General features: G+C 47.9%; 1 protein-coding gene across 4 annotated transcripts in view; it reads right to left on the bottom strand.

Annotated features, from left to right (window-relative positions):
- Positions 1 to 15,281, bottom strand: part of LOC134932740 (GLIPR1-like protein 1) — an 89,246-nt gene that overhangs the window by 30,287 nt on the left and 43,678 nt on the right. For 3 of the 4 annotated variants that reach the window (XM_063927435.1, XM_063927434.1, XM_063927437.1), the window contains exon 4: positions 1,127 to 1,212. The exons of the other annotated variant lie outside the window; for it this stretch is intronic. In XM_063927435.1, the coding sequence (XP_063783505.1) occupies positions 1,127 to 1,212 (86 nt within the window). The remainder of the gene's footprint in view (positions 1 to 1,126; positions 1,213 to 15,281) is intronic. 4 annotated transcript variants of the gene reach the window in all.

The following is a 15,281-nucleotide window of genomic DNA, read 5'->3' on the forward strand; positions in this document are numbered from 1 at the left end:
AGCTTGGGCCGGCCCTGCTTATAATCCCCGTTCCTGCTTCCCAACCGCTAATGCCCTCCGTCTCTGGCCGCCGGCGCCTGCTCCTGTGATCTATGGGAGAGATGTCATGACGTCTCTCCCATAGCACCGCATAGACACTAGAGGTCAATTATGATCCCTAGTTTCTATGTGCTGCTCCCACAATGCAGTGCGGTGCACGATTACTGCATCGCGTACTGCACAGCACCGCATCTACCGAGCACGGGGGGCACTAGTAGCGGATCTTGCCATGGCGGTGGCGCTCTTCGGACGGCGGCGGCGCCCCAGGCAAAAATCCTGCATGCCCGCAGCAAGATCCGCTACTGTGTAGTAATCACATACAGTACCTACTTGATAAACTTACTTTAAAGTCTGCATGAGGGGAGGGAGAGGAGGAGAGGGAGAGATACTTCACTCATGTGAACTGAAGCAGCAGCAGCCATCTCTGAGTTCTCTCCAGTACCTGGAAGTGAGTGTGCAGGAGAGCAGGAGGAGGGGGGTGGAGCAGAGCACATGGGGGAGAAAGATCAGAGATTCACAGACAGTCCAGCGCTGCCTGCTGTGCTGTGTTTGTAATGTATATTAGCAGCGTTACCTCCGGCAGGGAAGGAGCTGGGCGCAACGCTACTAATAAACACTACACTACAGCGGGCAGTGCTGCAGCTGGTGGCGGCCAAGCAGTGTGGATGCGGATGGTGCGCCCACAGTGCAACTGCGCTGTGTGCTAAGCACCATCCACCCACACCTAGTTACGGCCCTGCTGACTACTCTGTACAGCAGGCATTCCAACCTCAGTCCTCAAGGCACACTAACAGTGCAGGTTTTAGTGATATCCAGGCTTCACACACATGGTTAAATCAAAATAACTGAGGTACTTATTAAGTCACCTGAGCTTAAGCCTGGATATCACTAAAACCTGGACTGTTAGTGTGCCTTGAGGACCTAAGTTGGGAATGCCTGCTGTACAGGAAACTAGCTTATAGGGATGCAGTACACTCAAAGCCACCTGGCTCTCAATAGTCTAAAATTGATCAGTCATTTGCATGCTATTTGAATTACAACAATAACATGTTTGTACAGAACATGATCTCTGGATAAATATACTTACTGCAGAGGTTGTTCTCACATTGGTCACCTGGACATTCGCTGCATGGGACTCCGGAATGATAAGGTTTACTTCCCCTAAAGTTGCCCCTTAAGGGAGAAGGAGCGTATGAATAACTACAATCACAGAATACTGTACAAAAAGTCATGTGCATTTCTTTACCCAGTCATGCAGCTAATTAATGTACTGTAACACACGTATCTCCCCACACACACTGGTTTTGAATCACTGCTCTAGGGCAGACAAATATGGCCCTGCACATACCGTGCCACTTTACTGGTATTTACATACTTTATAATCTAATAAATAAATGAGACCGTAGCACGGTAAAATGTAATGTACATTGCAACGAATGTAGTTCAGAAACCTGAAACCAGTAGTAATGGTTCTGGACAGGAACAGTAGTTTCTATGGTGTTAAGGTGTTACAAAGTTGCTAGATTTTTCTCCCTCTTTTGGCATACAGACAGTAGGCAGAGAACAACAGGTAACCCTCTGTAGTCACCTACAACCTACAGCTCCATACCTAGTTCTTTCTTTCCTATAGACAGAATAGTGCTATATACAGAAGCAAACAGAAATTGCAACATTTGCTTTTAACAACATATGTTAGACTTGCACACATAAGTTTTGTTTAGAGAAACAAAATATACAGCAGAACAATACTATGAAACCCCTGATATTTTCTTGTACACCCACAGGGCTGTATATCTTGTGCAGTTTATGCTCCACTTGGGGACTGTGTATTGTAAAGACAAAACTAATATCAGGCAAAAGTAAATCTTAATTGCCAAAAAATGAATAAATAGGGAAAATACTTCTGAAATACAAATCACAATCTTGAGTTCCTGTATTCTGCGTACCTCTGTAAATTCAGGAATCCATTACTTTGGTATGGTCAGGGTCACCGAAAGGAAATTTGGCCCCAAGCACATCAACTTCCTGCCCCTTCTGTCCCCTCCCCTCAGAAGTGACGGTGGCACCTCTTTTTGGGGGGGTGGCTCTTCCTATTTGGGGGCATTGCTAGCAGCAGAAATTTTTACCATAATATACCCACTAGAGATCACAGCTATGATTGGTAAAAACATACACGTTTCTCAATGTGAATATTTTAAAGTATATACAATATATTTAACGTTCATTACTAATTACACCTTACCAGAGCTGATGCTTAGTATAGCAGGGCCAATTATTTTAGGGTAGGAAAGGTTTCTTTTTACATTAGAAATAAATGAGCTAAATTGCATCTAATTTAGGGGTTTTAGAAATCACAGCATATCGCCAATATTGGTGGCAGAGATGAGCGGGTTCGGTTTCTCTGAATCCGAACCCGCACGAACTTCATGTTTTTTTTCACGGGTCCGAGCGACTCGGATCTTCCCGCCTTGCTCGGTTAACCCGAGCGCGCCCGAACCTCATCATGACGCTGTCGGATTCTCGCGAGACTCGGATTCTATATAAGGAGCCGCGCGTCGCCGCCATTTTCACACGTGCATTGAGATTGATAGGGAGAGGACGTGGCTGGCGTCCTCTCCATTTAGATTAGGAGAGAGAGAGAGAGATTGACCTGAGGCTGATACTGTAGAAGAGAGTGCAGAGTTTAGTGACTGACCACAGTGACCACCAGCAGTGCAGTTGTTTTATTTAATATATCCGTTCTCTGCCTGAAAAAAACGGTACACACAGTGACTCAGTCACATACCATATCTGTGTGCACTGCTCAGCCCAGTGTGCTGCATGCCTGCATCATCTATGTATATATTATATATCTGACTGTGCTCAGCTCACACAGCTTATAATTGTGGGGGAGACTGGGGAGCACTGCAGTGCCAGTTATAGGTTATAGCAGGAGCCAGGAGTACAAGACAGTCACATACCATATCTGTGTGCACTGCTCAGCCCAGTGTGCTGCATCATCTATGTATATATTATATATCTGACTGTGCTCAGCTCACACAGCTTATAATTGTGGGGGAGACTGGGGAGCACTGCAGTGCCAGTTATAGGTTATAGCAGGAGCCAGGAGTACATATTATATTAAAATTAAACAGTGCACTGCACACTTTTGCTGCAGGAGTGCCACTGCCAGTGTGACTGACCAGTGACCTGACCACACTGACCACCAGTATAGTTAGTAGTATACTATATTGTGATTGCCTGAAAAAGTTAAACACTCGTCGTGTGACTTCACTTGTGTGGTGTTTTTTTTTTTATTCTATAAAAAACTAATTCTGCTGACAGACAGTGTCCAGCAGGTCCGTCATTACATAATATATATACCTGTCCGGCTGCAGTAGTGATATATATATATTTTTTATAATAAGAATTTACTTACCGATAATAAGATTTTACTTACCGATAAATCTATTTCTCGGAGTCCGTAGTGGATGCTGGGGTTCCTGAAAGGACCATGGGGAATAGCGGCTCCGCAGGAGACAGGGCACAAAAAGTAAAGCTTTTCCGATCAGGTGGTGTGCACTGGCTCCTCCCCCTATGACCCTCCTCCAGACTCCAGTTAGGTACTGTGCCCGGACGAGCGTACACAATAAGGGAGGATTTTGAATCCCGGGTAAGACTCATACCAGCCACACCAATCACACCGTACAACTTGTGATCTAAACCCAGTTAACAGTATGATAACAGCGGAGCCTCTGAAAGATGGCTTCCATTAACAATAACCCGAATTAGTTAACAATAACTATGTACAACTTATGCAGATAATCCGCACTTGGGATGGGCGCCCAGCATCCACTACGGACTCCGAGAAATAGATTTATCGGTAAGTAAAATCTTATTTTCTCTATCGTCCTAGTGGATGCTGGGGTTCCTGAAAGGACCATGGGGATTATACCAAAGCTCCCAAACGGGCGGGAGAGTGCGGATGACTCTGCAGCACCGAATGAGAGAACTCCAGGTCCTCCTTAGCCAGAGTATCAAATTTGTAAAATTTTACAAACGTGTTCTCCCCTGACCACGTAGCTGCTCGGCAAAGTTGTAATGCCGAGACCCCTCGGGCAGCCGCCCAAGATGAGCCCACCTTCCTTGTGGAGTGGGCCTTTACAGATTTAGGCTGTGGCAAGCCTGCCACAGAATGTGCAAGTTGGATTGTGCTACAGATCCAACGAGCAATCGTCTGCTTAGACGCAGGAGCACCCATCTTGTTGGGTGCATACAATATAAACAACGAGTCAGATTTTCTGACTCCAGCTGTCCTTGCAATATATATTTTTAATGCTCTGACAACGTCCAGTAACTTGGAGTCCTCCAAGTCACTTGTAGCCGCAGGCACTACAATAGGCTGGTTCAGATGAAATGCTGACACCACCTTAGGGAGAAAATGCGGACGAGTTCGCAGTTCTGCCCTGTCCGAATGGAAAATCAGATATGGGCTTTTGTAAGATAAAGCTGCCAATTCTGACACTCTCCTGGCAGAAGCCAGGGCTAGAAGCATGGTCACTTTCCATGTGAGATATTTCAAATCCACCTTTTTTAGTGGTTCAAACCAATGAGATTTTAGGAAGTCCAAAACCACATTTAGATCCCACGGTGCCACTGGAGGCACCACAGGAGGCTGTATATGCAGCACTCCCTTAACAAAGGTCTGGACTTCAGGGACTGAAGCCAATTCTTTTTGAAAGAAAATCGACAGGGCCGAAATTTGAACCTTAATAGATCCCAATTTGAGACCCATTGACAATCCTGATTGCAGGAAATGTAGGAATCGACCCAGTTGAAATTCCTCCGTCGGAGCACTCCGATCTTCGCACCACGCAACATATTTTCGCCAAATTCGGTGATAATGTTGCACGGTTACTTCCTTCCTTGCTTTAATCAAAGTAGGAATGACTTCTTCCGGCATGCCTCTTTCCTTTAGGATCCGGCGTTCAACCGCCATGCCGTCAAACGCAGCCGCGGTAAGTCTTGAAACAGACAGGGACCCTGCTGAAGCAAGTCCCTCCTTAGAGGTAGAGGCCACGGATCTTCCGTGATCATCTCTTGAAGTTCCGGGTACCAAGTCCTCCTTGGCCAATCCGGAACCACTAGTATCGTTCTTACGCCTCTTTGCCGTATAATTCTCAATACTTTTGGTATGAGAGGCAGAGGAGGAAACACATACACCGACTGGTACACCCAAGGCGTTACCAGCGCGTCCACAGCTATTGCCTGCGGATCTCTTGACCTGGCGCAATACCTGTCCAGTTTTTTGTTGAGGCGAGACGCCATCATGTCCACCATTGGTCTTTCCCAACGGGTTACCAGCATGTGGAAGACTTCTGGATGAAGTCCCCACTCTCCCGGGTGAAGATCGTGTCTGCTGAGGAAGTCTGCTTCCCAGTTGTCCACTCCCGGGATGAACACTGCTGACAGTGCTATCACATGATTCTCTGCCCAGCGAAGAATCCTTGCAGCTTCTGCCATTGCCCTCCTGCTTCTTGTGCCGCCCTGTCTGTTCACATGGGCGACTGCCGTGATGTTGTCCGACTGGATCAATACCGGTTTTCCCTGAAGCAGAGGTTCTGCCTGGTTTAGAGCATTGTATATTGCTCTTAGTTCCAGAATGTTTATGTGAAGAGACGTTTCCAGGCTCGTCCATACTCCCTGGAAGTTTCTTCCTTGTGTGACTGCTCCCCAGCCTCTCAGGCTGGCGTCCGTGGTCACCAGGATCCAATCCTGTATGCCGAATCTGCGGCCCTCCAATAGATGAGCACTCTGCAACCACCACAGAAGAGACACCCTTGTCCTTGGAGACAGGGTTATCCGTAGGTGCATCTGAAGATGCGACCCTGACCATTTGTCCAACAGATCCCTTTGGAAAATTCTTGCGTGGAATCTGCCGAATGGAATCGCTTCGTAAGAAGCCACCATTTTTCCCAGGACTCTTGTGCATTGATGTACAGACACCTTTCCTGGTTTTAGGAGGTTCCTGACAAGCTCGGATAACTCCTTGGCTTTTTCCTCCGGGAGAAAAACCTTTTTCTGAACCGTGTCCAGAATCATCCCTAGGAACAGCAGACGAGTTGTTGGCATTAACTGGGATTTTGGAATATTCAGAATCCACCCGTGCTGTTTTAGCACTTCTTGAGACAGTGCTAATCCCATCTCTAGCTGTTCTCTGGACCTCGCCCTTATTAGGAGATCGTCCAAGTATGGGATAATTAATACGCCTTTTCTTCGAAGAAGAATCATCATCTCGGCCATTACCTTTGTAAAGATCCGAGGTGCCGTGGACAATCCGAACGGCAGCGTCTGAAACTGATAGTGACAGTTTTGTACAACGAACCTGAGGTACCCCTGGTGTGAGGGGTAAATTGGAACGTGGAGATACGCATCCTTGATGTCCAAGGATACCATAAAGTTCCCCTCTTCCAGGTTCGCTATCACTGCTCTGAGTGACTCCATTTTGAACTTGAACTTCTTTATGTACAGGTTCAAGGACTTCAGATTTAGAATAGGCCTTACCGAGCCATCCGGCTTCGGTACCACAAAAAGAGTGGAATAATACCCCTTCCCTTGTTGCAGAAGAGGTACCTTGACTATCACCTGCTGAGAGTACAGCTTGTGAATGGCTTCCAACACCGTCTCCCTTTCGGAGGGGGACGTTGGTAAAGCAGACCTCAGGAAACGGCGAGGTGGATCTGTCTCTAATTCCAACCTGTATCCCTGAGATATTATCTGCAGGATCCAGGGATCTACTTGCGAGTGAGCCCACTGCGCGCTGTAATTTTTGAGACGACCGCCCACCGTCCCCGAGTCCGCTTGAGAAGCCCCAGCGTCATGCTGAGGCTTTTGTAGAAGCCGGGGAGGGCTTCTGATCCTGGGAAGGAGCTGCGTGTTGCTGTCTCTTCCCTCGACCCTTGCCTCGTGGCAAATATGAATAGCCCTTTGCTCTCTTATTTTTAAAGGAACGAAAGGGCTGCGGTTGAAAAGTCGGTGCCTTTTTCTGTTGGGGAGTGACTTGAGGTAGAAAGGTGGATTTCCCGGCTGTAGCCGTGGCCACCAAATCTGATAGACCGACTCCAAATAACTCCTCCCCCTTATACGGCAAAACTTCCATATGCCGTTTTGAATCCGCATCGCCTGTCCACTGTCGCGTCCATAAAGCTCTTCTGGCCGAAATGGACATAGCACTTACCCGTGATGCCAGTGTGCATATATCCCTCTGTGCATCACGCATATAAAGAAATGCATCCTTTATTTGTTCTAACGACAGTAGAATATTGTCCCTGTCCAGGGTATCAATATTTTCAATCAGGGATTCTGACCAAACTACCCCCGCACTGCCCATCCAGGCAGTTGCTACAGCTGGTCGTAGTATAACACCTGCATGTGTGTATATACTTTTTTGGATATTTTCCATCCTCCTATCTGATGGATCTTTAAGTGCGGCCGTCTCAGGAGAGGGTAACGCCACTTGTTTAGATAAGCGTGTTAGCGCCTTGTCCACCCTAGGAGGTGTTTCCCAGCGCTCCCTAACCTCTGGCGGGAAAGGGTATAATGCCAATAATTTCTTTGAAATTATCAGCTTTTTATCAGGGGCAACCCACGCTTCATTACACACGTCATTTAGTTCTTCTGATTCAGGAAAAACTATAGGTAGTTTTTTCATACCCCACATAATACCCTGTTTAGTGGTACCTGTAGTATCAGCTAAATGTAACGCCTCCTTCATTGCCAAAATCATATAACGTGTGGCCCTACTGGAAAATACGGTTGATTCGTCACCGTCACCACTGGAGTCATCGCCTGTGTCTGGGTCTGTGTCGACCGACTGAGGCAAAGGGCGTTTCATAGCCCCTGACGGTGTTTGAGTCGCCTGGACAGGCACTAATTGATTGTCCGGCCGTCTCATGTCGTCAAACGACTGCTTTAGCGTGTTGACACTATCCCGTAGTTCCATAAATAAAGGCATCCATTCTGGTGTCGACCCCCTAGGAGGTGACATCCCCATATTTGGCAATTGCTCCGCCTCCACACCAATATCGTCCTCATACATGTCGACACACACGTACCGACACACAGCAGACACACAGGGAATGCTCCTAATGAAGACAGGACCCACTAGCCCTTTGGGGAGACAGAGGGAGAGTTTGCCAGCACACACCAAAAGCGCTATATATATATCAGGGATAGCCTTATAATAAGTGCTCCCCTATAGCTGCTTTGTTATATAAAAATATCGCCATAAATTTGCCCCCCCTCTCTGTTTTACCCTGTTTCTGTAGTGCAGTGCAGGGGAGAGACCTGGGAGCCGTCCTGACCAGCGGAGCTGTGAGAGGAAATGGCGCCGTGTGCTGAGGAGATAGGCCCCGCCCCTTTTCCGGCGGGCTCGTCTCCCGCTATTTTGAGAAATCAGGCAGGGGTTAAATATCTCCATATAGCCTCTAGGGCTATATGTGAGGTATTTTTAGCCTTTATAGGTACTCATTTTGCCTCCCAGGGCGCCCCCCTCCCAGCGCCCTGCACCCTCAGTGACTGCCGTGTGAAGTGTGCTGAGAGGAAAATGGCGCACAGCTGCAGTGCTGTGCGCTACCTTTAGAAGACTGCAGGAGTCTTCAGCCGCCGATTCTGGACCTCTTCTGTCTTCAGCATCTGCAAGGGGGCCGGCGGCGCGGCTCCGGTGACCATCCAGGCTGTACCTGTGATCGTCCCTCTGGAGCTTGATGTCCAGTAGCCAAGAAGCCAATCCATCCTGCACGCAGGTGAGTTGACTCCTTCTCCCCTCAGTCCCTCGCTGCAGTGATCCTGTTGCCAGCAGGAATCACTGTAACATAAAAAACCTAGCTAAACTTTCTCTAAGCAGCTCTTTAGGAGAGCCACCTAGATTGCACCCTTCTCGGCCGGGCACAAAAATCTAACTGGAGTCTGGAGGAGGGTCATAGGGGGAGGAGCCAGTGCACACCACCTGATCGGAAAAGCTTTACTTTTTGTGCCCTGTCTCCTGCGGAGCCGCTATTCCCCATGGTCCTTTCAGGAACCCCAGCATCCACTAGGACGATAGAGAAAATTCTATTTCTCGGAGTCCGTAGTGGATGCTGGGGTTCCTGAAAGGACCATGGGGAATAGCGGCTCCGCAGGAGACAGGGCACAAAAAGTAAAGCTTTTCCAGATCAGGTGGTGTGCACTGGCTCCTCCCCCTATGACCCTCCTCCAGACTCCAGTTAGGTACTGTGCCCGGACGAGCGTACACAATAAGGGAGGATTTTGAATCCCGGGTAAGACTCATACCAGCCACACCAATCACACCGTACAACTTGTGATCTAAACCCAGTTAACAGTATGATAACAAAAGGAGCCTCTGAAAGACGGCTTCCTACAACAATAACCCGATTTTTGTAACAATAACTATGTACAAGTATTGCAGAATAATCCGCACTTGGGATGGGCGCCCAGCATCCACTACGGACTCCGAGAAATAGAATTATCGGTAAGTAAATTCTTATTTTCTCTATCGTCCTAGTGGATGCTGGGGTTCCTGAAAGGACCATGGGGATTATACCAAAGCTCCCAAACGGGCGGGAGAGTGCGGATGACTCTGCAGCACCGAATGAGAGAACTCCAGGTCCTCTTTTGCCAGGGTATCAAATTTGTAAAATTTTACAAACGTGTTCTCCCCCGACCACGTAGCTGCTCGGCAAAGTTGTAATGCCGAGACCCCTCGGGCAGCCGCCCAAGATGAGCCCATCTTCCTTGTGGAATGGGCATTTACATATTTTTTGCTGTGGCAAGCCTGCCACAGAATGTGCAAGCTGAATTGTACTACAAATCCAACGAGCAATAGTCTGCTTAGAAGCAGGAGCACCCAGCTTGTTGGGTGCATACAGGATAAACAGCAAGTCAGATTTCCTGACTCCAGCCGACCTGGAAACTATATTTTCAGGGCCCTGACAACATCCAGCAACTTGGAGTCCTCCAAGTCCCTAGTAGCCGCAGGCACCACAATAAGCTGGTTCAGGTGAAACGCTGACACCACCTTAGGGAGAAACTGGGGACGAGTCCACAGCTTTGCTCTGTCCGAATGGACAATCAGATATGGCTTTGTGAGATAAAGCCGCCAATTCTGACACTCGCCTGGCCGAGGCCAGGACCAACAGCATGGTCACTTTCCATGTGAGATATATCAAATCCACAGATTTGAGTTGTTTAAAACAATGTGATTTTAGGAATCCCAAATTACGTTGAGATCGCCCAGTGCCACTGGAGACATCAAAAAAGGGTTGTATATGCAGTACTCCCTTAACAACTTCTGGACTTCAGGAACTGAAGCCAATTTCTTTCTGGAAGAAAATCGACCGGTCGAAATTTGAACCTTAATGGACCCCAATTTGAGACCCATATACACTCCTGCTTGCAGGAAATGTAGGAATTAACCTAGTTGAAATTCTTCCGTGGAGCCTTCCTGGCCTCACACCATGGAACATATTTTCACCTAAGCGGTGATAATGTTGTGCGGTCACCTCCTTCCTGGCTCTGACCAGGGTAGGGATGACCTCTTCCGGAATGCCTTTTTCCCTTAGGATCCGGCGTTCACCCGCCCTGGCGTCAACGCAGCTGCGGTAAGTCATGGAACAGACATGATTCTTGCTGAATCAAGATCCTTTCTAGTATCTCTTGAAGTTCCGGGTACCAAGTTCTTCTTGGCCCAAACCGGAACCACGAGTATAGTTCTTACTCCTCTCCTTCCTATCATTCTCCATACACTGGGTATGAAAGGCAGAGGAGGGAACACATACACCGACTGGTACACCCACGGTGTTACCAGAGCGTCCCAGCTATTGCCTTAGGGTCTCTAGACCTGGCGCTTCATGTGGGACGCCATCATAACCACCTTTGGTCTTTCCCAACGGTTTACAAACATGTGGAAACTTCCAGATGAAGTTCCCACTTTTCCGGGTGGAATTCATTTATGCTGAGGAAATCTTCCTAGATTGTCCACTCCCGGAATGAACACTGCTGACAGTGTTATCACATGATCTTTCGCCCAGCGAAGAATCCTTGCTGTCATTGCCCTCCTGCTTCTTGTGCCGCCCCGTCTGTTTACGTGGGCGACTGCCATGATGATGTCCTACTGGATCAGCACCGGTTGACTTTGAAGCAGAGGTCTTCCTAGGCTCAGAGCATCGTAAATTGCCCTTAGCTCCAGTATATTCATGTGGAGAGAAATCTCCAGACTTGACCACACTTCCTTGGAAATTTCTTCCTTGTGTGACTGTTCCCCAGCCTCTCAGGCTGGCATCCGTGGTCACCAGAACACAGTCCTGAATGCTGAATGTGCTGCCCTCTAGAAGATGAGCACTCTGCAGCCCCCACAGAAGAGACACCCTTGTCCTTGGAGACAGGGTTATCCGCTGATGCATCTGAAGATGCGATCCGGACCATTCGTCCAGCAAATCCCCCTGAAAAGTTTTTGCGTGAGATCTGCCGAATGGAATCGCTTCGTAAGAAGCCACCATTTTTCCCAGGACTCCTGTGCATTGATGCACTGATACTTGGCCTGGATTTAGGAGGTTTCTGACTAGGTCGGATAACTCCCTGGCTTTCCCCTCCAGGAGAAATACCTCTTTCTGGACTATGCCCAGAATCATTCCTAGGAACAGCAGACGTATCATCGGAAAACAGCTGCGATTTTTGGAATATTTAGAATCCACTCGTGCTGTCGTAGAACTACTTTAGATAGTTCTTTTCCGACCTCCAACTGTTCTCTGGAAACTTGTCCCTTTCAGGATATCGTCCAAGTAAGGGATAATTTAGATGCCTTTCTTCTTTTAAGAATCATCTTTTCGGCCATTACCTTGGTAAAGGCCCGGGGTGCCGTGGATAATTCAACGGCAGCGTCTGAAACTGATATTGACAGTTCTGTATCACGAACCAGAGGTACCCTTGTTGAGAAGGGCAAATTTGGACATGGAGGTAATCCTTGATGTCCAGGGACACCATATAGTCCCCTTTTTTCCGGTTCTCTATCACTGCTCTGAGTGACTCCATCTTGATTTGAACCTTTTTATGTAAGTGTTCAAAGATTTCAGATTTAGACTATGTCTCACCAAGCCGTCTGGCTTCAGTACCACAATATAGTGTGGAGGACTAATACCCTTTTCCTTGTTGTAGGAGGGGTACTTTGATTATCACCTGCTGGAAATACAGCTTGTGAATTTTTTTCCCAATACTGCCTCCTTGTCGGAGGGAGCCGTTGGTAAAGCAGGCTTCAGGAACCTGCGAGGAAAAAATGTCTCGACTCTCCAATCTGTACCCCTGGGATAATACTTGTATGATCTAGGGGTCAACTTGCGAGTGATCCCACTGCGCGCTGAGACTCTTGAGACTACCCCCCCACTGGTGGAGGGCTTCTTTTCCTGGGAAGGGGCTGCCTGCTGCAGTCTACTTCCCTTTCCTCTATGTCTGGGCAGATATGACTGGCTTTTTGCCCGCTTGCCCACATGGGAACGGAAGGATTGAGGCTGAAAAGACAGTGTCTTTTTCTGCTGAGATGTAACTTGGGGTAAAAAGGTTGGATTTCCCAGCTGTGGCCGTGGCCCCCAGGTCCGACGGACCGACCCCAAATAACTCCTTCCCTTTATACGGCAATACTTCCATGTGCCGTATGGGATCTGTATCACCTGACCACTGTCGTGTCCATGACATCTTCTGGGAGATATGGACAACGCACTTATCTTGATGCCAGAGTGCAAATATCCCTCTGTGCATCTCGCATACATATATATAGAATGCATCCTATTAAATGCTCTATATCAATAAAATATTTTTAGTCAGGGAATTCGACCAAGCCAACCCAGCACTGCATCTCCAGGCTGATGGCGATCGCTGGTCGCAGTATAACCACCGTCTGTGTGTATATACTTTTTAGGATATTTTTCCAGCTGCCTATCAGCTGGCTCCTTGAGGGCGGCCGTATTTGGAGACGGTAACGCCACTTGATAAGCGTGTGAGCGCCTTATCCACCCTAATGGGTGTTTCCCAACGCGCCCTAACTTCTGGCGGGAAAAGGTATAACGCCAATATTTGCTATCGGGGTAAACCCACGCATCATCACACACTTCATTTTATTTTATCTGATTCAGGAAAAACTACAGGTAGTTTTTTCACTTCCACATAATACCCTTTTTTGTGGTACTTGTAGTATCAGAAATATGTAACAGCTCCTTCATTGCCCTTAACGTGTGGCCCTAATGAGGAATACGTTTGTTTATTCACCGTCGACACTGGATTCAGTGTCCGTGTCTGTGTCTGTGTCGACCGACTGAGGTAAATGGGCGTTTTTTATAAAAAAAACCCCGACGGTGTTTCTGAGACGCCTGGACCGTTACTAATTGTTTGTCGGCCGTCTCATGTCGTCAACCGACCTTGCAGCGTGTTGACATTCTCACGTAATTCCCTAAATAAGCCATCCATTCCGGTGTCGACTCCCTAGAGAGTGACATCACCATTACAGGCAATTTCTCCGCCTCCTCCAGCATCGTCCTCATACATGTCGACACACACGTACCGACACACAGCACACACACCTGGAATGCTCTGACAGAGGACAGGACCCCACTAGCCCTTTGGAGAGACAGAGGGAGAGTTTGCCAGCACACACCAAAAAACGCTATAATTACATAGGGACAACCTTATATAAGTGTTTCTCCCTAATAGCATCTTTATATATATATATTTATATCGCCAATTTGTGCCCCCCCTCTCTGTTTAAACCCTGTTTCTGTAGTGCAGTGCAGGGGAGAGCCTGGGAGCCTTCTCTCCAGCCTTTCTGTGAGAGAAAAAATGGCGCTGTGTGCTGAGGAGATAGGCCCCGCCCCTTTTACGGCGGGCTCGTCTCCCGCTCTTTAGTGAAGTTTGGCAGGGGTTAAATATCTCCATATAGCCTCTGGGGGCTATATGTGAGGTATTTTTAGCCAGTATATAGGTTTACATTTGCCTCCCAGGGCGCCCCCCCCCAGCGCCCTGCACCCTCAGTGACAGCGTGTGAAGTGTGCTGAGAGGAAAATGGCGCACAGCTGCAGTGCTGTGCGCTACCTTTAGAAGACTGTCAGAGTCTTCAGCCGCCGATTCTGGACCTCTTCTAACTTCAGCATCTGCAAGGGGGCCGGCGGCGCGGCTCCGGTGACCATCCAGGCTGTACCTGTGATCGTCCCTCTGGAGCTAATGTCCAGTAGCCAAGAAGCCAATCCATCCTGCACGCAGGTGAGTTCACTTCTTCTCCCCTCAGTCCCTCGTTGCAGTGATCCTGTTGCCAGCAGGACTCACTGTAAAATAAAAAACCTAAGCTAAACTTTCTCTAAGCAGCTCTTTAGGAGAGCCACCTAGATTGCACCCTTCTCGGCCGGGCACAAAAATCTAACTGGAGTCTGGAGGAGGGTCATAGGGGGAGGAGCCAGTGCACACCACCTGATCTGGAAAAGCTTTACTTTTTGTGCCCTGTCTCCTGCGGAGCCGCTATTCCCCATGGTCCTTTCAGGAACCCCAGCATCCACTAGGACGATAGAGAAATCATTATTTATCATCCAGTCGCAGCAGACACAGTACGGTAGTTCACGGCTGTAGCTACCTCTGTGTCGGCACTCGGCAGTCCATCCATAATTGTATACCACCTACCCGTGGTTTTTTTTTCTTTCTTCTTTATACATACATACTACTACATCTCTTTATCAACCAGTCTATATTAGCAGCAGACACAGTACAGTACGGTAGTTCACGGCTGTGGCTACCTCTGTGTCGGCACTCGGCAGTCCGTCCATAATTGTATACCACCTAACCGTGGTTTTTTTTTCTTTCTTCTTTATACATACATACTACGACATCTCTTTATCAACCAGTCTATATTAGCAGCAGACACAGTACAGTACGGTAGTTCACGGCTGTGGCTACCTCTGTGTCGGCACTCGGCAGTCCGTCCATAATTGTATACCACCTAACCGTGGTTTTTTTTTCTTTCTTCTTCATACATACATACTACGACATCTCTTTATCAACCAGTCTATATTAGCAGCAGACACAGTACGGTAGTTCACGGCTGTAGCTACCTCTGTGTCGGCACTCGGCAGTCCGTCCATAATTGTATACTAGTATCCATCCATCTCCATTGTTTACCTGAGGTGCCTTTTAGTTGTGCCTATTAAAATATGGAGAACAAAAATGTTGAGGTT

Source organism: Pseudophryne corroboree, chromosome 6 (assembly GCF_028390025.1).
Source record: "Pseudophryne corroboree isolate aPseCor3 chromosome 6, aPseCor3.hap2, whole genome shotgun sequence".
In the NCBI taxonomy this organism is placed as follows: Eukaryota; Metazoa; Chordata; class Amphibia; order Anura; family Myobatrachidae; genus Pseudophryne; species Pseudophryne corroboree.